The sequence below is a fragment of the Elgaria multicarinata genome, chromosome 1, assembly GCF_023053635.1.
Source record: "Elgaria multicarinata webbii isolate HBS135686 ecotype San Diego chromosome 1, rElgMul1.1.pri, whole genome shotgun sequence".
In the NCBI taxonomy this organism is placed as follows: Eukaryota; Metazoa; Chordata; class Lepidosauria; order Squamata; family Anguidae; genus Elgaria; species Elgaria multicarinata.
The window spans coordinates 62,575,633-62,603,223 of NC_086171.1; the positions used below are offsets into that span (position 1 = coordinate 62,575,633).

Here is a 27,591-nt window from a genome sequence, read left to right on the forward strand (position 1 = left end):
TACTACTTGTTGTACACAACAAAGGCTACTCTTCAGTTCTATTGCAACAAAGGCTACTCTTCAGTTCTATTGCACCATGGAGGATTAACCTTTAGAAGCTCAGCAGAGTGCATAAAAACTAAGCAATGCAAGTCAAAGAATCCCAAACTGTGGAAGGTTAGATGAGTCTCCAATTGCTCTATTTCCTAATATAGGAAACTAACTGCCTTATATTGAGTCAGAGCATTGGTCCATTTAGCCCAGTATTGTCGACACTGACTGGCAGCGGCTCTCCAGGTTTTCAGGCAAGATTCTTTCCTATCCCTATGATAAAGTAGATAGAAGGCTGTGGTTGAAAATAACAAGGCACAATAAGGGTAACACAATAACACTCAACCACAAAAGTACTTAGAAATGTAAAATAGACGCAATATATTAGAGATATGAGTGATATATACAACATATATACAATTTGTAATCAATCTACAGAACAAATTCTCATAGCTGGTACATATTCTTAAATCCTTTTAAAACAAATCCACCAGTGCAAAAGCTCCACAATAGCAATTAGTAAAGAAAAACAGAAACAGAAAAAATGTCCAATGTTACCAGCACTGAAGTTCACAGTAGCATTTTATGTTTTTACAAAACTGCCTAAGAGCAAAAAATTTAAAATAAATAATTCAGAAGTATATCACTCATGCACAAAGACAGGCATATAGATGACATTCATAAGGTGTCTATAAAACATTCGTAATGAAGCTTCTAATAAATAGGGCATCTATTAAACATTCATGATAAGACATCCAATAATTTCATAAAAATGCATCTAATAAATAATTTCATAATAAGGCGTCTAATAAACAGTTGTCCGGTACATGTCCTGTTTCGAAAAATCTTCGTCAGTTGGACGCTGTAAACGATACAAAAATACCTCTCTCAGCATTGGTAACCAATCACATGAGTTGTCATATGCTACATCCAATACAAAAAATCAGAATATATTGGCCTCACCAACTTGTTCACAAAGGGAGCCATGGCTGTACATTTAGGGTGGAACCCTCCAACATTGTCTGTGGAAGAACATAGTAAAACTTGTAGTTATAATTATAAAATATCTCAAACCAAAATTGGTTATACAAAACTGTACAAAAGACTATCAAGGCTTACCACCATATCATTTTCACGTTTCAAACCACCAGATAATGCTCTCAACTACTTGAAGAGGTTTCAAAAGCTCCCGGTTCTTATAAAGTGTAGTTAAAGTAGCTTAATTGGCTAATAAATTACCTCTAAGGGAGGAAAGCTGTGAGATCTAGGCTGGCGTTAAGTCCAAAAGGTTGAACACAATGAAGTCGAATCCACTCAGCTTCCTTTTGAAGAAGCTCTTTGTTCAAATTACGATGGTTATACTGAAGGGGAAAGATCCTGTCAATAACTAAAAACAGAAAATCCTAATATTGATGATGAAGCTCAATGAAATGCTGGACTAATGGTGCCTCCGTTATCCTATTTCTAAGTTTGGAACGATGTTCAATGATTCGTGCTCGTACACTCCGCATAGTTTTGCCCACATATTGCGTCTATTTTACATTTCTAAGTACTTTTGTGGTTGAGTGTTATCACCCTTATTGTGCCCTCTTTCCTAGTCCTACCTGGAGACGCCAGGGATTGAACCTGAGACCTTCTGCATGCAAAGCAGGAGCTCTACCACTGAACTATGGTCCCCACTGACAATCTAGTGCAACCGCAGCATGGCTGGCAGGGGAATTCTGCGAGTTGTAGCCCAAGACATCACCAGCACACCCAGATGGGGGATGGCTGATCTAGTTTTCTTTTAAGTCACCATGGACAAACTAGAGGTAATCTTGTGGTAAAAAGAAAGGCAATCTCTCTCAGCTTACTGAAGAACATATACTTTTCCTCGTAACCATCCCTCCCTCCTTTCCACCCCCTTTTTAGTCTCTCTAATGAAGTACAGTGCTGGGTTAGGATGAATTCCTGGAGAGAACTTTTGCAGGGGGACATGGCTCTTTCCTCCCTAGGCTTTGTATACATCCTAATATAGTTTGGTCAAGCTTACGCAGATGGTGAATATCAGGCAACATGAGGTACGGAGCCAATGCAGCAGGCATTTCCATGCACAGGGTTAACCCAGGTCACAGGATATTTGTAGTGTTCAAGCCACCACCTCCCATGGGTCCAGAAACATTCTCCTACTTCTAGTAGTGTAAAAAAAAACCATATACATGAAAATATATATTTATACAATATGACATTGTTTTATTTTATATATAAATCAGGGATATATGCAGGAACATCTATCAAAGCCTTTTCTTATATTATGGTAAGGAGAAGAAATATAATTTGATATTAAGAATAACTATAAAAAAAATCTCCAAGTAGCCAATGGATTCCACCTATATTTTTGCCTGTAAAGAAAAAGAGGGATATATGTCACATGTATTACTCTCTGTCTATAATTAGATGGATGTAATTTTCTTTTGTTATCTTTTCTTTCTTTTTCTTTGTATTTGGAAAATTAATTTACAATGAACGCCTTTCGGTCCACAGTAACTCTTCCAGCCTGAGAGCCAAATTCAATTTCAGGAAAGTGCTCAGGGCCCACATTCTAGTGGTGGGTGGGGCTGAAGGCAAAATTATTATTATTATTATTATTATTATTATTATTATTATTATTATTATTATTATTATTATTATTTACATTTATATAGCTGAAGCTCCCTGGGCAGTTTACAAAGATTTAAACAAAACATTAAAGGCAAATGGGAGGGTCCAAAGGCAGAATGGGAGGGGCCAAAGGGGTGGGGGCAATCATACAAATATACCAGCATTTTGTAGCTTAAAGCTCTTACTGCCAGTAACTAAGCATTAAGAAAGGCATTTCAACCATTCAGAATGGAGAAAAGACTGCACAAGAGCCACAAAACCACTAAATTATTAGTGGGTGGGGGGAAGTGGATGGAGCCAGGGAAGGAGGTGCAGTCCTCTGGGGGATCCCAGGAGGGCCAAATTTGCCCCCTCTGCCTGAGGTTCCACAACACACAATCTGAAGGAGTTAGGAAGGGATTGTGCTGTTTCTATTTGCACAGGGGAGTTGGGCAGGCATTCCTCATAGAAAGTAAGAAATGTTTATAGATGGCAAACCCAGCCAGCCAGCAGCCACAAATGTAAGGATGCTATTTAGCAAGCTCGGTTGATTCACTGTGGGGAGAGCCAGATGCTCTAGTCCAGAATCCTCAGATAGCCTCAGTGAGGGTTTAATCCCTTGGCAGCTGGTACCAATTCACTAACATTTGCTACTCAATAGAGCGTTTGACAGCAAATATTCCTAGTAAATTGTCCTCTGCACTTTCAAAAGGCAAGCGTCCACACAAAAGCATGTAGATTCTCCACTTCATTGTATTAGCAGGGGTGGGCAACCTGTGGCCCTCCAGATGTTTTGGCCTACAGCTTCCATGATCGTTCACCAATAGCTCTGCTGGCTAGGACTAATAGGAGTTGTAGGCCAGAACATCTGGAAGACCACAAGTTGCCCACCCCTGGTTTTAAATGAGCGTGCAACTGACTTTAGCTGGACTTTGTATGTATAGATGTTTAATAACTCTACTTAGACAGTCATGCCAACCTAATGCAGAAAGAAAAAAACAAGGATGTATGCACTACCAGTCAAGGAAAAGAATGTACAAGGACACTACTCAACTCCTTTATCAAGACATAACATTAGTATGTAGAACATTGGGGAGTACAGAACAAGTGACTGTTTTCATGACCAGCTCCAGTACGGTAGCCACCATTTATGCTGAGTGTAAGCGATTGAACACCATGGCTGGGACTGGCCATGTCATGGGCCAAACTATGTATGCATTCAGGGGCAGTACATCTCTGCTAGCACATATTGCCTTCACTTATGCTATTCATGGCTTGCTATTGGTTCAGGCCCTAGCTACCATGTCAGAAGTGATTAGGGATGGATAGATCAGACTATTTTGGTCCATGTGTTCATTCTTAAGTCCATTCCATCTCATTTCTGCATTAATATGCTTTTTTTAAAAAAAAATCTGTATGAAATTTGTATTTAAATACAGTTTTGTATTTTGCCATGAGATGTGCATTTCTAAACATACTTTCTCTCAAAGTATGCATTTCTAAATGTATATTATCTTAAAACATGCCTTTTAAAATGCAGTTTTGATCTAGGAACTGCAAGGAAAATGTGAAATCCAAAGGATATTATTTTATTATTATTTATTACATTTCTATACTGCCCCATAGCCAAAGCTCTCTGGGTGGTTTACATAAGATAGCTACACTCTGATTAACACATTACTCCAGAAAGGGTGGATCAGGCCAGTTTATACTGGAATCCACATAGATCAACTTCCTGAAGCATCCCTAGTTATGATAATGAGTTCTAATAGTAAAACCAAATGAAGCAAAACTCTTCCCTATCATAAATAATAATCTGGATCAGAACTACTGATATAGAGTATTTGCATAAATTGGTTGCTGTACTTGAGAGCAACCCATCATTAATTTATGGTGTTGATGGTGTTTTTAGTAAATAAGAAAACACACCATATAAAGCAGCGTTGGGCAACTTTTTTGCCACAGATCCACCATCCATGGGCTGCACCGTGCAGGGCAGTCCATGGGGTGCCCCCACTCATACCACCCCAAATTCAGGGGTAAACTATTTCATAGCATTCTGCAGCATTAAAAAGGGTTACATTTATCTTGCCCTCAAATTAAATTTTTTACACTTGTAGCGCTCCATTGTGCTAAAAGCACGATTTTCCATTAAAATATTTTAGCCACCACTGAATTAAGCAGCGCAGCAGAGGGTGGGGTAGGCAGGCCACATGTTGCCCTCTCCTGGTATAAAGCCTAGATCTGGTCTTGAATATGTTTCTATGCAAGATGGCCACATTAGATTCTTTGCCCATTTTCTCAGCAATTCCTTGTGCAAAAGAAGGGCTTTTAAGGGAGGAAAAACTGGCAAAACTGAATGCGCACTCCCTTCCCCTACAAAAACCAACACACAAACCCAGTAGCCAGGGGATGAACTCATCATCACTGATAACCAAACTTCCCTTCTAGGCTCTCTCTCCATGGCAGACTCCCTTCTTCAAAGTTAATTCAGGGACTGAGGAGAAACACTCCTTTAACTACCCACTTCCCTATTATCTATGGGCACAGCTGTGTACGCATTTGCACACTTCCATGCAATTGCCCCCACCCGAATGTGACGTCTGGAATTGTGAGAAACTGAGTTTTGTTTGTCACATATAGACAGAACATTTCTGGCCCTCATGGTTACAGGAAACCATTTAAAAACAAAACAAAGTCCAGTGAAGTTTCTATAAAACCAAAGAATTACAGCAAAGAGGGGGCCACGTACGCTAGACAGCACCTCTCTCCTTTCCTATGGTTACTATGCTACATATAGTAGGTATGTATAGATTACCTACTATACATAGGTAAACTATGATTACCTGCATTACTTAATTATTAATGCAGGTAATCCCAACTTTCAACTCCTTCCGTTTCCTCCATTTTCCTAGACTTTGGAGGTGGGGACTTTGGAGGTCCTAGACTTTCAAATTATTTGAAAGCAAATCAAATTAAGTGCTTTGTTTTCATTATGTAGCTTCACTGTGGAATTCAAGAATTTGGGTACAGAACACACTACATGCAACTATCTTCTCTAGAAATCACACCCTTTTTAGGGTGTTGCAAATCTGCCAATGCAGCTCAAAGTACATATGTAGTCTATGAAGGGTACATATGGTACATATTCACATTTCCCCTACATTGTGTATGGGGAACTGCGTTTTTGTTTCTTGGAGAGTTCAGGTGCAGGAGGGTTGGGGTAGCTACAATTTCCCATCCCTTTTCCATTGTTTCTCGTGGGATCTTGGTGGTTTCTGATTATTTACTCTAGGAGTGGGGGCAACTTGTCTGGATAAAACTTTGGAGTGGGAACCACTGTTGGCACACAATAAAGCGCACTCTCTCTCTCTAAACCAGCTCTTTTCTGCAGAGTAGTATGTAGGAGAAATCATTCAGTTCACATTTGAATATACCTAATTTTGCATTTTCAAACCACTATGTGAACCAAAACTCAATTATTCTTTGAAATTGGCACTTTTTGCAAAGGTGTTCGCCCAGTTAAAAATGTGTACAAAATGTATATATTTGGGAAACTAACATTTAAAAAATGCACAATACTAGAAAATTGCTTACATAAAATGGTGTATATTAAGCAAACAGTCATAAAAATACATTGGAGAAATGTGCACAAATATGCTTATGAATTTGCATGTGAATTAAAAACACTAACCAATGAATCAAAACATTCGGGGGAAACTGAACTTAAGACTGGATCAATGTGAAATTGAGAGAAACTGAAATTGACAAGATTCATCCATCCCTGCTCCCAAGTATGGCCACATTGTTGACCTAGGGCAGGGATGACAAATGTGTGGTCCTCCAGATATGGTATATGAAGCATTCTGCTGCCTGAGAATATTGTGCTGTGGTGCTGCTCTAGTTCTAATCTTGCACAGGTCTTAGAGTGCCCTCTCCTGGCACAATGAGTGGACAAAGTAAAAACAGTTTACATCTGCACGAAAATGCTATATATACAGGGAATAACTTTCAATTATTTGTTTACAACCTCGTATCACAAGAAGGGATTGGCTGTAATTTCCCACTCCATGCATACACAGCAACAAACAACTTTAGCTGGACACAGAGGGCTTCCACACACAGTCTTCGGGGCACCCCGAAAGCGCTTCAAGGCGCCCCGAAACTCCTAGTGTAGCTACCTGGTCAGAAGAGACGGAGGAAGAGGCGGTGGCGGCGAAAAGTTCCCAGGGCTCAGCGGCTTCCTTGCTGCCGAGCCCAACTCCCCGCTGGCCTCCTCCTGCCTCCGGCGAAAGAGCAACACGGGTTGGAGAGCTCGGCGGAAGAGCCCGCCTTCTTCCGCCGGCAGCAGGAGGCCGGCGGGGAGTTGGGCTTGGCGGCTTCCGCCTCTTCCTCCATCTCTTCTGACCAGGTAGCTACACTAGGAGTTTCGGGGCGCCCTGAAGCGCTTTCGGGGAGACCCGAAGACTGTGTGTGGAAGCCCTCACAGTGTGTGAAGTAATTAGCTTGGGGGTCAGAGTGAGGACCAGGATAAATGTTGCACAAATATCCCTGAAATTAAACCTGGAGCTTCTGCTTCATAAAGCCAGAATGGGCTGGATCTCAGATCTGCCTTCACTCATGGAAGGTGCTTCTGCTTGATGTTTGGGGATGCTCCTCTCCTCCAGATGACAGCTCACCCCATTCGGAAGAGTCCCCTGAGTGTCTCTGTAGCAATTTCAGTGGTTTGGAGGATCTGCTGTGGAGGTGGGGAAGGGGAAGCGGCACCTGCTTCCACCATCTCAGTTGCATGCACCTAAGTTAGATCCAACCCAACATCCATCTCTCTCTCTCTCTCTCTCTCTCTCTCTCTCTCTCTCACACACACACACACACACACACAGGATTGCACTCTATAGCTTGTGTTGTTCAGTTCAAGATTGCTGCACTTTCTGCATGTGTTGAGCAGGATGAGGGACTCCCCACTTATTTCCCTGGTAAGTCTTAGGAAGGCACCCAGTTGGTAAGAGCAAAGATTTAAGTTTCACATGGCATGTAACCTTGAAGCACCATTAGTTCTATAATGGTAGAAAGGAGGATAACAACACATGGAATTGTAAACACAATCTTCTAGAGAACATAGGGTAAGATGCACATCAAGTATTAGCTGTGCGACAGGTGGACTGTGGTCCTCCTGCTGGTGTAGAGCATGTGCATGGTATGGAGAATGTGGATAAGAAGACATTTCTTTCCCTTTCCCATAATACTAGAACCTGGGGTCATCCCATGAAGCTGGTGGGTGGGAGATTCAGGTCAAATGAAAGGAAGTACTCCTTCACACAATGCAATTCTCTCTCTGAATTTAAGAGAGCTTTAAAGACTAGCCTTTTCCAGTCTGTTTCCAGGCACAATTCAAAGTGCTGGTTATGCCCTATATGGCTCGGGTCCAGGTTATATGAAAGGCCGTATTCTTCCTTATGAGCCTGCCCATGCTTTAAGATCTTCTGGAAAAGGCCTTCTTTCAGTCCCACCATCTTCACAGGTGCACTTGATGGGAACATGGGAGAAGGCCTTCTCGGTGGCTTCTCCAGTGCTTTGGAACTCTCTTCCCGGGGAAGCTAGACTGGCTCCCTCCTTGATGGGTTTTCGGAAGCAAGCTAAAACTTTTTTGTTCCAGCAGGCCTTTGGGGAATAATCTGACCCTCCATCTATGTTAATGTATTAGAATTTTGTTGTGTATTTTAAACTTTTATTTATTTACTTTTACAATGTATGTTTTAAACTTTGTAAGACCACCTTGAGGCCCTGTATTGGGCAAAAGGTGGGATACAAATAAACATCATCATCATCATCATCATCATATAATTTTCTGGCAGGCCTAACCAGATGAATTTGAAACCAAGAATTTTTAAGATGTATTGATTTGTTGTACTAATGTTGTTCCAAAGGGAGAGGTGGGTAAGAAATCAATTTGTTGTTGTTGTTGAACTGTGGAATTCACTACCACAAGATGTGGTGATGGCCACCAATTTGGATGGCTTTAAAAGGGGGTTGGATAAATTCCTGGAGAAGGCTATCAATGGTTGCTAGTCCTGATGGCTATATGCTACTTCCAATATCAGAAGCAGTAAGCCTATATACAGCAGTTGGTGGGGAACATGGGTGGGAGAGTGCTATTGCACCCATGTCCTGCTTGTAAGTTTCTGGTCAACAGCTGGTTGGCCACTGCGTGAACCGAGTGCTGGACTAGATGGACAGTTTATCTGATGCAGCATGGCTCTTACGTTCTTATGGTTGGCTACCTGGAGCTATTCTGGTAGGCTTAAGCTGTCCTACCAGCTCATCCCCATCTGTTGGAAAACCAACCAGCCAGTGTGGTGTAGTGGCTAAAGTGTCAGACTGGAAGTCAGGAAATCTGGGTTCTAGTCTCCACTTGGCCATGAAAACCCATTGGGTGACTTTGGGCCAGTCAGACTCTCAGCCCAACTCACCTCACAGGATGGTTGTTGTGAGGATAAAACCTTTACTTCTTGCTGGGGTGGGCAGAAAGTGGATCTCCAGATGTTTTAGACTTCAACTCCCAGCATTCCTGAGACAGGGACTTTTGGGAATTGAAGACCAAAATATCTGGGGATCTACCTTCTGCCCACTCCTACTCTAGCTCATACTCAGAGGGCCTGAATCTGCTAGAAAGGGGCAATCTATTTATTCATTGGTTGATTGCATTTATATACCACCCCATAGCCAAAGCTCTCTAGTTGGACCATCCCCCTTCTACTTACCTCTCTTGCTGATAGCCAACTGTAGGTAGGGGCTGGTAGCTTTCAGGAGTTGTTAATTTAAAGCTCTGAGGTGGCTCCTTTGATAGAAAGGCTAAGGCCTGGTTTAGCAAGAGCAGCATTGTGGTTTGCTTGCTATACCTGCTTGGCTGGGAGACCTACAGAGAAGTGGTAAGATACTGTTCTCCTCTCTCCGCAGAGGTCTCTCTCTCTCTCCTCCTCCCTGGCGTCTCCATCTCCTTTTCTCCAACAGCTGCCTTTCTCCCTCCTGTTTTCTGCCCTTGTGTGGTTTCCTTCTTTTTAACTCTTTTGCCCAGCCAACCCTGCCCTCCTGCAGCTGTCACTTGTCTTCTTGGACACCAGTGAATTCCAGCTGTCTGTCAAAAAGTACAATAAATAAACATTTTAAAATAAAAATGTTAAATGTTCCGTTACTGAGATTCTCTCTCTCTCTCTCGTGAATGGGCATTTATTTCATTGCTAAGCTATAGGTCAAAAGTGGCTTCTGGAACTGAGCTCCAAAAACCCTAGAAAGGCAGTAATGAAATAGGATCATTGTTGTGATGTGCTCCAAGAAAGCTGCCCTCATCAGCATACAGATTATTGCATTCTCATTCATTTGTCCCATTTCTATACTGCCAAAGAACCAAAAGCTCTCTGGGCAGGCCACAAAATTAAAACCCTAAAACACATGATGATAAAACAAATATAAAACCTTTAACATACAAAAATTAAACACACTTTGAGACGGCTAAAATCAATTAACAATCAAAAACAAGGACCTGATAAAACAACACTAAAAGAGCCCCATCACTATTCCGTTCAGCTTCCCAGAACAAAAATTATCTGGGATCTCTTACATTTCAACTGACAGTACTGAGGTTGGGATGGAAACACATGGATTTGGGGTGGGGGTGGGGAAACAGGAAATATAAATAAACCACAACAGAACTTTTATTGGTTTGTAGATATTCCTTTGTGAAGAAGATAAAAATGCAGCTTTTCCATGCCTTGCTACCTCACTTTCCAGTGGTTATCTTCTATTATGTAAAAAGAGGGAATAAAAATAATAACTTTCCAATGGAAACGTTTGATTTTTTTGATTTTTTTTACCTTTTTATTCCACAAATGGTATTATGGTCTCTGGATACATGAAAAGGTCCTCATACATTCATGATTTGTTTTTGTTTTTCTGTTTTACTATTCAAAATTGTTAATTTATTGGTTGTCTTAAGATACATTCAGATAAAAAGATAAAGTTACATACTTGCAATTAAGTGCACGCATACAAACGGCAAGTCGAGCCAATGACAATGTGCTAAAATGTTGGTAGAATAAATAGAAATCTGATAACACATGCAAAGGCTGGTGCCTGCGCTCGCCTCCTCTCTTGCTCACCTAGGACATTCTTACAGTTCATAGCGGTATTAGCTACTTCATTTAAAGACACTTGGCTCATCAGTCACCCATTAACCCCCCCTCCCCACAGTTTCACTACGACAAATAATTATCAGTGCTAGTGATTTTAGTAACAGTCTGGCACAATGGCAATGCACAGCAATTACATGTAGTGCAGTACTGGCATCAAAATAAATAAACCGGCTTTGATTTTAAGTTAGCCCAGAACAACAGCCACCCACACAACCTATACTTACCGACTGCTTCAAAATGAAAAACTCAAAAATAATCTTGCCTTGCGGGGTGGGGTGGGGGTACGGGCACAACCCAACAGGAAATTCTCTTGAATAAGCCCTACTGAAATCAATGGAAATTGAGCAATAGCCTTTAGGCACAGGTCCCATTCATTTCAACAGAGTTTGGAAGAATTTTCTAGTGAATTATGCTTCTTATCTTATTTGTTTTCAGGTCTCTCAGATGTTGTTTCAAGTTTCTACAGAGTGGGCTGCTTTGGATGCAATGCTAAGTTATGATTTAGCATTGCATGAATGAACCTTGAACTCATGAACTCCCACTTCAACTCCCCTCCTGTGACACAGGTATAAGATCAGAAGCATCCACTTCTGCTTTTAAACTAACCACAGTTCCTTGTTATGTCCAAATTTGGGGGGATTCTAGTTACTATGGCTGTAACAAGCCAGGATCATAAACCAGTTTAAACCATGGTTTGCTCAAACAAGCCAGAATCAAATACCTAACGCTAAACCATAATTTAGCATTATGTCTAAAAAGGTCCATTGTCTTTGGGGGAAGAGAAGTCCAAAGAGTGAAGATTTCCATAAAGTATTAGAGCAGATGAAGTAAAACCCATTTGCTAGTTACTTCTGGTAGTTATTTCCTTTGGGTCTGATTAAATCACATAGGAAAGAAAATTGTAACATCAATTAAAGTAGCAATATTCTAACCTCGCTTACGAAACAATCCCTTGGATCCTTTTTAATACCTCAAATTCTAGAGAGAAGAGGTGGAAAGTGGCTAAAATGTCACTTTCTTTCACTTCCAGCACCTTTGCTAAATCTCCCCCACCACCACCACCACCACCCAATTATTCCCTAAGTACAGGTCTTTTGGCAACACTGTCCTATGTTTGTATTTTTAAAAAAACATACTATAATCAGCTCTTTCACTGACTTTGGCTCTCAAAGTAGAGGTGTGTGTTTTTAAACATCATGAAAACAAGAAATAATTCTAAGGATTTTGTTTGCAAGGCATGTGTTTTCAGTGTCCACAACAAAACACGATTTAAAGCATTTTTCCTTCCACGCTCCAGTGCAGCTCTGAAAATAATCCTAAACACAGACCATGAACGTGCTAGAAACAGCAGCAGCAGCAGAGGCGTGTTCTCTTTCTAGGCACCTAGCAGGCTTAGCAGTCATTCTCAACACATATTATTATTTCAAGTTTATTGTGAAAGGAAAAAAAAACCCTTTAAATCAGTTAGGCATACAAGCCATGAGCTAGGATATTTTCTCTCCTCCAGACAGGCAAAATAAAAGTGTCAAACCACTAAGCTAATGTTTTGAGGAACACTTCATGAATGACGAAGACTCCTTGTGTTTAGGGGAGTTACTGTGTGCTGATATTCCGCAATTCTGATAACATGAGCAGTAATCCTTGCTGGATGAGGCTATTTCCAATGTCAAGCTAGGCTAACTAGAGAATTCATCTGTTTTTTTCCCTGTCCAAGAATTGCCTTTTTTTTTTCAGTGCAAAGAAAAACAAAACACCCTTTCAAAAGTTAGCATGTTAAATTGTCAAAACGGTGTCATGATTCATTTATAATACATCTGGTACATATTTACATCCTGTACAAAGTTTACACTCTTTTTTTCCCATTTAGGCACAAAGTTGATTTGTCAAACTCAATAGCAAATGGAAGAAAAATCTTTTTTCTTTTTTTTAAAAAAAAATGTCTGAAGGAGGATTGTTGGTATCTCTTTAGAAGACCAGCCATTTTACCAAGTCATTCATCGTAAGCTCGTCTGCTTAGGAAGCTTAGCTCCCATCAGGATGCCAGGTGTTAAAGTTGATGGCCCTTTCATCTGCATGCTGGAACCCACCATGGTCGGGAAGCTTCGATTCCTTCTAATGCCACTGTTCAACTGAATGCCCCCAATACCACTTGTTACAGAAGGACAACCCAAGGGCAGGCCTTCTTGTACAAGGCCTCCTGGAACAAAGGCCTTCACTGGCCGTTGTGCCCCACAAAGAAGAGGTCCCCGTTCATCAGTTAATGGAGGAGCTTCTGTTTGGCCCGAGCTAACTACTTTGGCAATTCCAAACTTTTTTACTTTGTCCACTAGGTTAAGGTTAGAGACGGACACATCAGTCTGACTCTCACTGTTCCTGATGTTCTTTTTGTCCCTCACCTCCTTCAGAATGGAGCTGGCCGGCTTGGAAGCCAGGAAGTTGTCATAAGGAGGACTCGTGCATTTGAATTCAAAAGACGGCGGGGAAGAAGAGGGTGTCTGCATAGGCGAGTTGGGAGGAGTGGAAGGAATGGCAGCCATTTTGGGAGCATACGTGCTCAGGAGGGTGCCCCTGCCCGCTCGGTCCCAGCTTTGCGGGTTGTACACTGCTGCCGATATCCCCCGTTCCTTGAGTAGCCATACCAGCCCCAAGGATGTGCTCATAGTCGTTGTGGACTCACGAAGGTTAGTGAAGGATTCTACCAAGCTCAGACGCCGAGGAGTGCAAGGGGTAGCCACCGGGGTGCCTTTCAAATTGCCAACGCTGCTACAAGCTGGAGTAGGTGCTGCGTTAAGGCTGGGAGTGGAAAAAGCAGAAAGTTGAAAGTTAATGCCTTCACTGCAAATCCCAGGGTTCAAATTCATTAAGGGTATTTGAGAGACATACAGATTTGCTACCCCTTTAAAAAGCCACATATAACATCCTTCACACCTGGCTGCATCCCTCTGATTATACAAAGGTCACCTTTAAAAGACTGCTTGTCCAAGAGGACTACATTAATGATTTCCTAGGCACACTTTGAACATAGTCCTCACTTCTACTGGGCCATGTTCCTGTGAACTCACTTTGGCCAATAAGGAAAGGTGATTGGGATAACCATTTTGCCAATTACGACAAATAGTTAATAGCCTAATAATATGACCACAGCTGTTTAAGAGGAAAGTAACAGGGCTTGAGGAAGTTGTAATTCAACAGTCATGTTTTCCGTTTTATCACTAGCTGCAGTAAAATCAATATTGGTCCTAAAGCAGGTGTGGGCAACTTGTGGCCGTCCAGATTTTTTTTGGCCTACAACTCCCATCAGCCCTAGCCAGCATAGCCTATGATGAGGGATCATGGGAGCTGTAAGCCAAAACATCTGGAGTGCCACAAGTTGCCCACCCATGTCCTAAAGTGCTGTTTACTTAAGAAGGCAAGGAGCGTGAGCAGAAGTTCTCCAGTGCAAGCTCCCCACAACCAAGACACATCCACATATGACTCTAAAAGTACCATTCTCTTTTGAGCACATGAATGAATGCTATTAATGTGGGAAGTACAGAAGATCAGAGTTGTGCTAAAATCAAACCTGCATTTCCACTCAATTTGAGAACCTAACAGCAGTTATGATGGATCAGACCAAGGGTCCATCTTATCCAGTATTGTGTTGGGACTGTGGCCAGGCAGCTGCCTGCAGCAAGCCCACAAGAAGGTCAGGAGTTCAATAGCATCCTCCCAGTCATGTTCCCCTGCAACTGGTATATAGAGGCAGCAAATAGCCCTCATGACTAGTTGCCATTGATAGTATCCCCCAACTGGTGCCCTCCAGCTGTTTTAGATCACAACTCCTGGGTTTCCTAATCATTGACCGTAATGGCTGGGGCTAATGGGAGTTGTACTCCGCATCAGGTTGTGGAAGGTTGATGTAGGTGGTGACATTAAAATCATAATTGTGGAAAGGAAAAGAGCAATGGTCATGATTACAGAGAAAAGCTACCTTAGCCCCCTAGTTGCACACAGAAGCCCTGCGCTCTATGTAAAATGGGGTAGCAACATCTGTGAAGAGGCTTGCAATTTTTATCACGTTGCTTACTTTCATCAACTAATTTCCCTTTAGCGAACAATAAAAAGAAAAAAAACACAGTCAAACCAGGTATGTGTATAGAAACCAGAAAGGTCAGAGATGGATGTTTCAAGCTTCTGACACCTACCCCACCCAAAAGAGTGCTGATTATTATTATTAGTGGGAGTTGCAAGCTCACAGCTTTACACACCATGCGATTGTTTTATCAATTTCTGATTAGTTGGGGGGGGGGGGAAGATGGTAACTCTCCACAAAGTCAGCTATATAATAAATATTACCTTTCAGATTGTTGCTCTGACTTAAAGTTGTCGTGCTTAGTGAGCAATAATCTCAAATCTCATAGAAGGGGTGAATCTCCTTAGCTCCCACCCTCTCCAAGCAAACTCCGAGCAACAGGTCAGAAAATACTAGTCAGAAATCAATCCCATTCAATAATGCGAAACAGACAAGACACACTCTAAAGTGCATGCAGGTTTATCTAGATGCTTGGTCAATTTTACTAATTTCAGTAACTACAGAACTTGGTTTTCTTTTCCCAAATTGCTGAATTTTCCAAGTGCCGTTTTAATGAGATTTCTACTGTCAATACATCCTGATTACAGTGATGACAAGGAAAATGATGCAGTAATTCCTGTGTGGTAAGAGCATGAATTATGAGGCTCTCCAAAGCCTTGATGTTCAGAAACCCAACAAATACTTCTTCGATAGGGATATCTACTGCAAAACAAAACAAAAAACCCTCAATAAAATCAGTAGCAACATTTCAAATGACTTTAATGAGTTCTAGATTGGAACTTCAATGACTTTTTAAAAATGTTATACTCTGTTTACTAGGTATATTGTGAGGATTCACTTTGTGAAATAAAAGAGGTGACCTGTGTAAGCAGTGTCAAGGGAGTAGCTCACAGAGCAAGTTTCCCCTGCCCAGGGAACAGCTCTGATGACATGAACATCTGAGGCAACATGACTGTGAACCAGGCTGTGCACAGATCCGGCTGGTAGAAATAGTTACCTTCATACCCCCAGCTGTTACAGTCACTGTGATCACAGAATTCACTGTATCTAAATCCAAGAGTAGTGGCATATGTGCTAACTTTTCCCCATTTGACTGTTGACCTGAAGGGAGGCAGTTGCTCAGATGTAAAAAAGCTTTATGGGAAAGTATTACCAGGTTTTTGAAGGATACACAGTTGCTCATGATTAAGATGCAGGGATTATTCGTTTCATCAGGATAAAGTATTTTGTGGATGTCTATTCCTTAAATCATTCACACAGGTTTCTGATAATTTAAGGCACAGGATGGCTTTCCTGTACATAGCCAATTACCAAAATAATATCACATTATTTGCAAGCTTCATAAGTTAACGTTTATTTCTTTATGATTTACTGTGTTTTTAATCTATTTGTTTTTTATATTGTTTCATAAGTTAACGTTTATTTCTTTATGATTTATTGTGTTTTTAATCTATTTGTTTTTTATATTGTTTCAATTAAGATTCAGTTTTTAATCTGAAATTTATTATTGGCCATATTGCGTGCCATTTTTTGGGCAGAAAGTGGGGAAATAAATAAAACGAACAAACGAATAAATATGAAGGCTCAGGCTAACAGCGTCATATTAAAAAAAACACCACCCAACTCACTGGGTTGCTGCACATACACTCCTTGAAAATTTAAGCCAAAGTTCATGAGCTTAGAAGGAGCTGGTAGTGTATCAGTAGTATTATACAAGGGACAATGCCACACAGTAGCAGGCACAGTAGACCATGGTTGAAAATTATGGGGTGGTTCACACCGTGAAAATGCAACCTAAGAACATATTCCCATCACTAAACATGTCCCATGAAGGGTTTCAGGTTGCAATTGCAATGGAGTATCCTGAGAAGTCATCAAAATGAGGTGTGCTATCACATGTTGACTGGGATATGTGATCAACTCACAAAACTGGTTCCACATGCATATCCGTTGAAAAGGCTGGCTTATGTTGACCGTGTGTGTGTGTGTGTGTGTGTGTGTGTGTGTTTAAATGGCAATGTAAAGCTGTCTACGGAAAAACAAAAAGTAGAGAACACAGAATTTGAAAAATACATAAATCTTGAGCCAACACAATATCCTATTCCATGCTGCACCACAAATGTTTCCATACATCCTCTTGTAGTGTATAGTTGTAAATCCAGTTGCCAATGCAGCCATCTAGCTTGGCTGAGAGTACTATAAGGAACACTTATCTGAGGACTGCTAGTGTGATGCAGAAACTGTGGTGGAGGCCATGAGGAATAGTGACCCTTGTCATCACAGTATCGTGCATCCTCAGGAGAAAGGTAGTGAAAAAGGAGTGGAAAGCACAGAATTTTCCCTTTCGGCAATTTAAACATGTAGTGGTTCCACATGCATATCCACTAAAATATCCACCTAATGGTGCTAGAAGCCATTAATTTTTGTGACTACTACATATGAGACAAGAAATCTGATATTGTGTGTGTGTGTGTGTGCGCGCGTGCGCACAAGCACATGATGGTATCTTTGTGTGATTGTGCACACATGCATGCCGGTTTGCATTTGTTGTAGAAGTATTAGAAAAGCCACCTGACTTTCATCTTCCGTACGCTTAGTGATTTTGTATGTCAAAACAGTCACCCCTGCTGTATCTTGTGCAGATACAGTTTTCCCTTTGTTCTAGTATTTGAATAAGATTTTCTCCCCTTTAATTTTAAGTGTCTCTTCATCTAGGACCTACAGAGCTATATTTGAAAAGCAACTGACAAACCAACACCTCCATGTGTTTTTCTTATGTAAACACCCAGCTTCCTGTGATGGTGGTCACTCAGTAAACTGCTGCCACTACAGTGGAAACTGGGTGTTAGCATAAAGGCAAGCCATGGAAGAGGAACACTGGTTCACACAAGCACCAACTTCTATTGCAGCGGGATATGCATTGCTGTGGGTAGAATTGATAAGAATTTATTGTATCTTGTAGGTGTGACAAGTTCTGCATGTATGTGTTGTGAGATAACTATGAGTAACAGAATATATTCTTGGAAATGGAAGGAGGGTGCCACGAATGGGTTGGTCAAGTCCTGGAAGCAGCTTGTAGCTTAACTTAACACGGATACCTCCATCTAGGTGTTACTGGTGTCAGTGGCAGACCTGGTTACATTGAGAAAAATGGGAATAGTAGTATGGCCAGATCCAAAACTAAGGATGAGGTCACTGGCATCATGAGGGTTATAAAAGGCAAGGGCTTCATCAGTTGGAGAAGGAGATCCTAAGACAATAAGAAACCCACCACACGTGCTTAGTCTGGCTTCGCCCACCATGCCCCCTATTTCAGTAAATATTAACCTTTGATATTGAGAGGAACCCAAGTTTTACTATTGCTACTATCTTCATTGTACTTTCAGTGATTCTAACATGCGTATTTAGGAATGTTTGTGATTTGCCTCATCTTAGCTAAAGCTTGTTATTCTCTTAGACTGTTTGAACAATAAAAATGTATTTTTAATACCATAATTGTGTTGTCTGGCTTGAGAGGTTTCAGGGACCGCTACCCAAACATTACCCGTAACACTTCATAAAGATTTGCAACTACATCACTGAGTGGGGTTTGTTCTTTAAAACCGTTGTATTCTCTCTTGGTGTGATGAATCTCAGATATATGTATTCAAGTTTGAGAAACAAGCTAGTCAGATGGAGTGAGAAGCAGTTACACATCTCAATATCTCTTAGTGTAAGCGATACTGTGCATTTGAACTAGGGCCTAAGCTATTGCAAGTGACAGATGCTCTCTAACTTTTATCAATAGAGGTCAGTAGTCAAAGTCATCAAGACTACTATGGGCATGTCTACACTGGGTGATATCCCGGGGATCGTCCCAGGATCTTCCCTGTGCATCCACATGACGCACAGGGGATCCTGGGAGCAGGGAGGGATGATCCCTGCATTTCCCCATGATATCGCTATACCCATTTTTCTCAGTTTTTCCAGTGGTCCTGGGATGATCCTGAGGACTGCAGGTGGTGTGGCCGGCTGTCCTGGCTTCTTTCCTTTTCCCCGCAAGTAGTGGGGGTCATCTGAGGGAAGACGCCAGGACGGGAAGAGTCCAGGGCCATTGGGAGTGGGGTGGGGAGCGGGGCTTTTTTTTAATGGAATTACTTTTTCGCTGGAGCGAAAAATGGTGGGCACGACATCCTCATTTCTCCCTGGACGTCACGCACCGTGTGTGAATGCAGGGGGAGGATCTCGCGATTAGCATCTCACGAGATCCTCCCCCCTCCCTCCCGGATCGCTGGGAGGTCTAGTAGTGCCCTATGAGTAGTAGATTATTGTACCCATATATTGCCATTTAGGAGTTTCCCATGCAAAGGGGAAACTTTTCTCAGACTCATAAGTGTTCAGTTTCTGAAGCATTCATTTTCTACATGCACAACAGATCTGGAAAAGTTTACTTTCAGTTATGCCGTGTGCACATAGACTTTATACGTCTTGCACTTCCTTCTCAGTTACGATGCTCCATGAGAGAAAGCGCTAATTTAGATTGTAAGCTTCTTGGGGCTGGGGCTGTGTTATTTTACATATCTTCTTCTCTAAAGTGTCAAATATATCAGTGATGCTGAATAAATGACAGGTGACTGATTTCAGACAACCAAGTTGATTCACAGAGCACTTAGTTCGGCAGATGCCAAATGTTACTTCAGTTGGTAACAGGCCCTTTACTAACAAGCAGGACCTTGTTAGGGGGAAGAGGACTGGGTGTGCAAAAGATGTTCTGAAAACATAACAAAAAAATGAAGAGTGCAACCCCCACCCCCACCCCACCCCACCCCCCAAAAGCCTTGTGCCTCAAAATTAGTGTTTGTTAGTTTCTAGTGAGTGAACACTTCACTATATGGAATTTAGAATTTTGGTTAGAAGGTCGCCTTGTGTTAGGATGTTAGATTAGAATGGAAAGGGTGGGGGATGCTGTTGACAAGAAGTCTTTGAGTTAGCTGGTGCCACAAACACTAGCATTCCTTCTATAAGACACTGCTAGCATAGAGGCTGCTGGCAGTGCTGCTCACCCCCTGTCACGCTGGTCATATTGTGTGCCCTACATCTCCTCTCAGCATAAGGTGACATAAAGCAGTTTCATCGTCTTCCTCACATGACCTGTGAAGAAGCATCATTCATAATTTAAGGAACTCCTCCTCTCCAACCCTTGTGCTGATAACACTTTGGTCAGCCTTCCCCTGGCCGGGGATGCTGGGAGTTGCAGTCCAACATCTGGAGGACTCCAGGTTGGGGAAGGCTGATTTTGGTTCCAACTCAACAACGAATGTAGAAGTAGCAAACCCCATGACCATTAGCTAAAGCTAAGCACAGTTATCCGGGAAGCATAACTCCCTTAGAAGGAGATTTAGCACCACATTAAGTATGTTTACATTTTAATCAATACAAATTCCCACAACTTCAACAGTGATGCTGGCAAAGGCGTATGTGGCTGGACCTATCTTTTATTTTGCTTGATTTCCCAGCACTTCATACAGTGGAGTCATTGCCAATTTTTCTGCCTGAGGCTGGAGGGTAGAGCAGGAAAGTGGGGGACCAAATACAGCACGTATGAAGGAAATTACATTAAATCCTCCAGGTGGTGAGGGTAGTTCTTTGTTAAGGCTAAGAAGGCATTCAAAAGACCACATCCTTTTAAACCAGAACAAATGGGACCTGCAATAAAACACTCGAAAATGGAGTGATTCTTTTCAGTGTTCCAGTCAGCCAGCTATGCCTTCTTCAGGATACCCATTTCATTCTCCCCACCGCTAATATTCCGCCCCCTCCATCATCCAGTCCACCAAAAGAGCATACTCAGGGCTCAATGAACTATATATATATATATATATTGTGTGTGTGTGTGTTTTTGGGTTTGTTTTTTTGCCCCCTTAGGTATTATTTTTCTCCTAAAGATTGCTTCTACTTCTTTAAATCTTAGGTTTCCCCCAAGCATGCCATTACCTTCCTCTTGTTTTTCAGTAGCTCTATTTGGGCTACCTGAGTTTTCTATTTATATTCTCCAAATACTACCATGCTTGTTTCCCCCTGAAAATGAGTGCAGGAGCACTCCACCAGAAAACTAAGTCCTTTTTTTTTTTTTTAAGATCCCACTTCCCCCGATGGGCATGGAGCTCCTGAGGAGATCCATGCCCAGTTCCTGGCTCCTTGCGTTTACTCGCGAGGAGCCGGGATGAAACTGCGATGGCAGGCCACACCTCCTGCAGTCTCAGGATCATCCCTCCCTGCACCCCCTGTGCATCATGTGGGTGCACAGGGATGATCTGGGGCGATTCCCAGGAATGGCTAGATGGCCCCATCTAGCCATGCCCTTAGATTGCTTCGGCATCACACTAACAGAGGGGCAGGGAGAAGCTTTCAGGGGCCACATCCCAGTGGTGCGCGGGGCTAAAGGCAAAGGGAATAAGGCCTAAAGACATTCAAAATACCAGTGAATTTCAGTTCAAAGCTCTTACTGTCAGGAACTAAGCCTTAGGAGAGACAGTTCGATCTTTCAGAATCAGAAAAAGCTGTGCAAAAGCCAGGAAATCACTACACAACCTGCAAATGACTGGTGGTCAAGGAAGGGGGCAGGGGCATCTGGGGAACACTGGAAGGCCACACTTGGCCTGTGGGCATGACCACACACACACACACAACTGCACTAACACAGAACACCTGAAAATTAATCTCAAATATTTTTTCCTGGGGAAAACTTTTGACCATTGTATCTTTAGTTATATATGAGCCCGCCAGCCTTGCTACTGACTCTGAATCACAAAGAGACATTAATCCTCTGAGTGTCCTCATTCCATGTACATGGAAACGACTAACCGAAGTTGCAATTAAAATTATCCATAGCATAAAATTTGTGTTAAGAGAGTGAACTGATAATTTTGGACCTGGACCATCTACAAGTTGTATAAAATAGATTTATATTCTAGGGTGGATTCAGATAAATCAGCATTGCATATACATAAGGTAAGCTAGTGGGGTCTTCTGATCTGGTGGAGAGTTTAGAGGGTGCAGAATCCTGAGGTGATATACTTAAAAGGTCTTGTACCCTCACAACTCCCCAACAGATCACCTCACTGGTAATGTATCATTGCTACAATCTACTCGCTGGCTTAGCTTCACTTAGGCTTTCCTGCTCCAGGGAGAGATGACAGCTCTCTGGACCCCCTTACCTTGGAGTGACTCGTGTGAGCTCATCGGAAGGATGTAGAATGCGGCAGGTGGTGAAGGTGAAGGTGGAGTTGGTTTGTGACATGCACTTCCCAGGATGATGTACTACATCGAAAAAAATAGAACATTCTTTGCATTTATATATAAAAGAAAAAGAAAAAAGTTCAGTGTACTCAAACAGATGGAAAAGCGATGTAATACTTCACATGGGATCTGTGCAAGGAAAGCGAAATGCACTCCACTTCTGAATGGTTTCGCCTTCTACCTCTTCAGAAGTCCAAGGTTTACAAGAAGGGTTTGGCTATTGGACATCTTCAATTCTACTAGACTTATCATTAGGGCTCTAAGCAAGCACTGATGCCTTCAGGAGGGACAAGTCCAACCCTGCTAACAACTAGTAAAAGTGACATGCAGGGCTTAAAGTCCAATGGAATAAAGAGACAAAGTCACAGAATGTTGAAAAAAAATATGTGGTGTCATCCCAAGAAATACCCCCATGCATTTTGGCCTTGAGTATGGGCCTTCTTCAGGAGTCGGTTTTAATATATATGAGTCCTGAGAGCTCTGAAAAAAGATGAATCCAAGATGAATCTTGCAACTGGTCTCTTTATTCCACTGGATCAATTTGTTCTTGAGTTTTGTTTTACCCTTACAGTGCTTAAGAGCCAGTTGTGACACAGTTACTGGAGTGCTGTGGTTGCTACTCACCCACAGTAGTTTTCCATTCTGCTCTGGGAGGGTAACAGAACATCAAGATCATTTGGGAGGGGGCACTGAAGTGGATCCAGCATTGCCCCAGGAAACACATAATTAACTCTTCCCAACTGATTTTGCTGCTCTAACTTTACAGAAGGGGTATAGAATGGAGCTGTGTATCAAGTGCCACTTCTGTAACATTAAGAATATCAGCACTTTTCTGATGCTAGTGGCAAGACTAGCAGAAAATTTAATTACCATGTCCACTCTATGGACAAGGCTAAATTGTATTTGAAAAGAAATCTGCAACATCCAGAAGGTTCATACATTTCAGCTTCCTCCATCCCGATCCAGGAAAAAGTATCCCATCACCTTTTGTTTCAGTAATGGATCCTAGTGGAGAGGCAGACATAAATTTTAGGATACATACATAATAGTGCGCGTGCACACACACACACACACACAAATGTGTGTGTATCTATATATCTATACATCTTTTGTATCTAAAGTTATCAGCATCACCATTTTGAATCCACTATTGTCCATCTGTGACATTTCCTTGCCTTTTTGTCTCCCCGCATCACATACAGAACAGCTGCAGATGCACCAAATAGCAATTATGTCAAACTCATTCATAAAAATATTCTAACATGACAAACAAAAGGGGAAAAGTAATGACACCTTTTGCAATATTGCAACAAGACACTTAGTTGCCAGTACCACAGTTCTTAAAATCCTGTTATGGTTTACTTAATTTGTATTTATAAATCCTTAATTTGTATTTATAAATTGCTATAGAGTGCATCTGCAGAACGCAAACTGGAACAGGCCATAAAGTATGTCACGTTACTCAAGAGTATCTGAACCCCGAACAACATTTTAAGGTAATGTGTGTTCTCACTTCCAATATGGAAACATGCATTTGTACTTTGTCAAGGCTAGAAAGAAGTCAGATACCAAAAGAAGTACTGTGTAGTCCTCTACTATCGGATCTAAACAAATGTGGGTTTCGATCCAGAGTTCTATTCAAGAGATGAGTCTTGGCTCTCTCTTATCCCTGTAAATCTGCTCCAGAAATTTTTAGAGATCTTCCAAAACAGCATAGAAAATGGTAGAGGCTGCTGCTGTGGGAATCTGAGAAAGTTTCTCCTCTTCACCCAACACCCACATCTGTTTGCAGAAGCCTCTAATGGATCCAAGCCTTTTCATAAATGGAAGGAGTCTTCTTTTTCACAGAAGGGCACTTTGGGATCCAATCCATTGTTGTTACACAACAGTCTTGTGAATCATGTCGCTTTCTGTACACACTAATTGTATATTTAAGTCATGTTACTGTAATTGTGCTAATCCTCTCCCTTCTGACATGCGACATACTTTATAGATAGCCCTTTTGTTGGCAAGCAATTCAGAAATTCAAAGGCCATGCACACAAAATGCTCACTGAAGTACGACCCAGAGTTAAGTATTCTACAGCAAAGATATCATGATTGCATAGGTGCTCCTATAAACAAGCCTTAATCAGTTAGTGTTGTTAAAACATGCAAAAGAAACATGCCGGTGAGGTTTCCTGTGACTAGTTTTCCTCCTCCTCCTCCTCCCAACAGTGAACACATCCTCAAAGTGTGGATCCTATAGGACATGTGGACAGATGCATCACACCCATACACCACTAAAAACTTCCAGAGAGGCTGAGAAACGCATGTTATGGCTACATTTCCTCTATGACTTGAAGCAAAATAAAATCACAACTAGACAACTCGTGTGTAGCCACGCAGGCCTCAGAGAGTAACTACACATAGGAAGGTGAGAGAACTTGACAAATAAAGGTGCCTATGCAAGTGAAAAGTGATTTAAAATGGAGCTAATTTTTCCCCATTCTAAAAGGATGGTTCAGTGCTATGTATTCTATTAACGGTTAACACACCCGTATTTGTACAATGTTTTTGAAAAGTCTCTACGTCACCTCAACTGATGCTTCTTCTTCAGGGATTAGTGTAAGGAATGTAAAGTACTGAATATATAGGGGCTGGGGGGAGATCCTAGCAATCATGATTCTCCGCACATCGTGGAGAGGAAACAGAAGGTTAAAATGCTGGAGAAAAATCTCAAGTAACCAATATGAAGAAAATATTATATGGAGAATAATATCTGAGAAACTGAGACACAAAATAAAGAAAAGAGAGAACAGCTAAGTGCTAGATGACAAATAAAAGCAGACCAAAGCAGTAAAAGGTTTAAATTAGGCGACCATCCAGACGATGGAATATAGGAATAATTATTATTTCCCACCCCTCCCAGTATCTGCAATACCCACTTTATAAAAACACAAATTTTGTTTCCCCATAGAATTATATTAGAAGAAATCCAGCTGCCCTATGCAAAGTAAAGACAACATTATTAATGAATATGCAAGACAGGAAAAGGCTGCTAAAAGTAGCAATTGAGCCCAGTAAGAGGAGAATTAAGGAGAAATCAATTTCAAGAGCTCAATAGGACTGATCCTGCAGTGGTACCACTAGGGGGGAACCTGGACAAACAGCATCCTCCAGCGATCAACAGCGTAGCTTTTCACATGGCTGTAGCATTCTCTGCCCTTTGAACACAATGGGAAAGAGTGAGTGCCCTGAAAGTGATCTGTATTTCCAATAATTAAAAAAGGGGGATTTCATTTCTGTGCTATCACCATAAAAACATCAACAACTGATTGGGCCAAATCCATAGCGTCTATATGGATGAGGTTCACATGAGGTTCTTGCCATTTCAGTTTAAAAGACAACAAACAATAAAAAGCTAAATGTACATCGAAAGAATGGCTGCTCTCTTCTCCAGCCACCAGAGTTGATCACTGAATTACCGTCTGTAAGGGACAATCATAATGCTGTTGCATTACAGAGAATGGGGTCCCTAATTTCATTCACCTTTATGCATCATGAAATTGGCCAAGGGCATAAGAACATAAGAAGAGCCATGCTGGATCAGACAAACAGTCCATCTAATCCAGCACTATTCACCCATTCCACGACTGCACCCTCACAGTGTTCTTGATTTTGCAGAAGCATAGCTTGCAGCTTACCCTTAATGGGAATCAACTAGGTAAGCTTGGTCTTGGGAAAAAAGTATTTTGTTGCAGCAGTTAAGAGTACATGCTTTGGAAGCCACCAGAGGGTGCATTTCCTAACCAAGTCCTCAAGCTGACAAAGGAACTCAAATACATTGATCAGCACAAAGCCATCAAACAGATCTCCAAAATGAGTAGGTAACCTGGTGCCCTCCAGATATTTTAGACTACAAACCCCATCATCCCTGGCCACCGACCATGCCGGCTGAGGCTGAGGGGAGTTGAAGTCCAACACCACTGGAGGGCATCAAGTTGGAGAAGGTTGATCTACAGTGTGTGTGTGTGTGTGTGTGTGTGTGTGTGTGTACATCCACCCACACCCACATGTTGCTTGGACAGGAGGGATCGCAGTAGTAAGAATCCGGGCAGGACTCCACAGATATGCTTGCCAGGGATGAGTGCCCCAAAGCTTTGACAGTTTCTCCCCAGGCATTATTTTTCAGTAAGCTAATTTAGGAGGGAAAACCCTTTTAGTCCTTGCTTTTAGTTAAGACAGTCGGGAGTCAGAAACACTGATCTACAGCAGATCCCTCAGAGATCTGATCTACTGCAGATTCCTCAGATTCTGATCTACCTTCTGCCCACCTGTAAATTCTGTAGAGAATTTGTGGGGAGGATCTTTCAAGTGCTGGATTTTGCAGCAGGCAGAAGAAGAGAAAAAGACAAAAGCCTGGTTCAGACAACACACTAAACCATGCTGTTTAACCACAAAATGGTTAAGGGGATGCATTAAGGTTAACGCATTCCCTTAACCATTTTGTGGAAAAGGAGCATGGTTTAGAGTGTTGTCTGAACCAGGCCAATGGCTCAGCTACAGAGCCAAGACAAAAATGTGTGGACCCCTGAAATTCATCCATCTATCTATCTCACAATATTGAGAAACTGTTGGGCAAGTGTAGCTGCTTCTGTCCTCCTGCCACTCCACAACCTATCAGGATCCCAAACATCCTGGCAGTTTTGTATCTCTGTCACAGGGTACTGGATCAGCACACACAGGGGTTGCTGAAAAGGCACAAAGGCTTTGAGATTCATATGTAGTTGCCCATATGAGGAACTAAAAAGCAGTATCCACAAATGTACTTTGAATTTGTTGAATACTTTCTGGTATATATTTTATCTTTGTGCACAAAATGTTCATTCTGTGCAAATAAAACAGCAGGATGATCTTCAAGCCTCTGAACTGTTCACACACACACATTAGCATTTTGTGACTTAAGTCTGCAATATGAGGAGCATTATTCCAATTGTGAATCAATTACACTTAAGTTCTTAATTTGAAGAGCTTGCACTTCACTTGTATCATGGGGAAGTTAAAAAACAACACTTTCCTCCACATTTTAGTCCCAATCCATTGATGTCCCCTGCACCTATTACTTACACACACAGAGATTTAATGCAAAGTGTAGTTTGGCCTGAAAGAACAGGTGGCTTCAAGAGCTTTCTATTATCGCATGAGACAATGGTTGGGTTCAATCTCTAGGTGTTGTTTGCTACCTCTTATGATGAACAGCACTACAACAGCAATCTTATGATAGAATAGAGGATTGTATCCAATACTGGCCATCCACCAATGGAAACGAAATTGCTGGCGGAACAAATTTCTCCTCCAGAGTGCAGTGCCCCCAAATCTGCTTCAGAGGATTGGGGGATTCTCCAGAGCAGATTGAGGGGGC

The 27,591-nt window shown here is 41.7% G+C and overlaps 1 protein-coding gene across 3 annotated transcripts in view; it reads right to left on the minus strand.

Annotated features, from left to right (window-relative positions):
- Nucleotides 1-12,060: 12,060 nt before the first annotated feature.
- Nucleotides 12,061-27,591, minus strand: part of TRAK1 (trafficking kinesin protein 1) — a 138,292-nt gene continuing 122,761 nt past the window's right edge. For all 3 annotated transcript variants that reach the window (XM_063129212.1, XM_063129221.1, XM_063129203.1), the window contains 2 exons: nucleotides 22,107-22,209; nucleotides 12,061-13,631 (listed from right to left, as the gene is read on the minus strand). In XM_063129212.1, coding sequence (XP_062985282.1) covers nucleotides 12,833-13,631; nucleotides 22,107-22,209 — 902 coding nt within the window. In that variant the 3' untranslated portion in view covers nucleotides 12,061-12,832. The remainder of the gene's footprint in view (nucleotides 13,632-22,106; nucleotides 22,210-27,591) is intronic.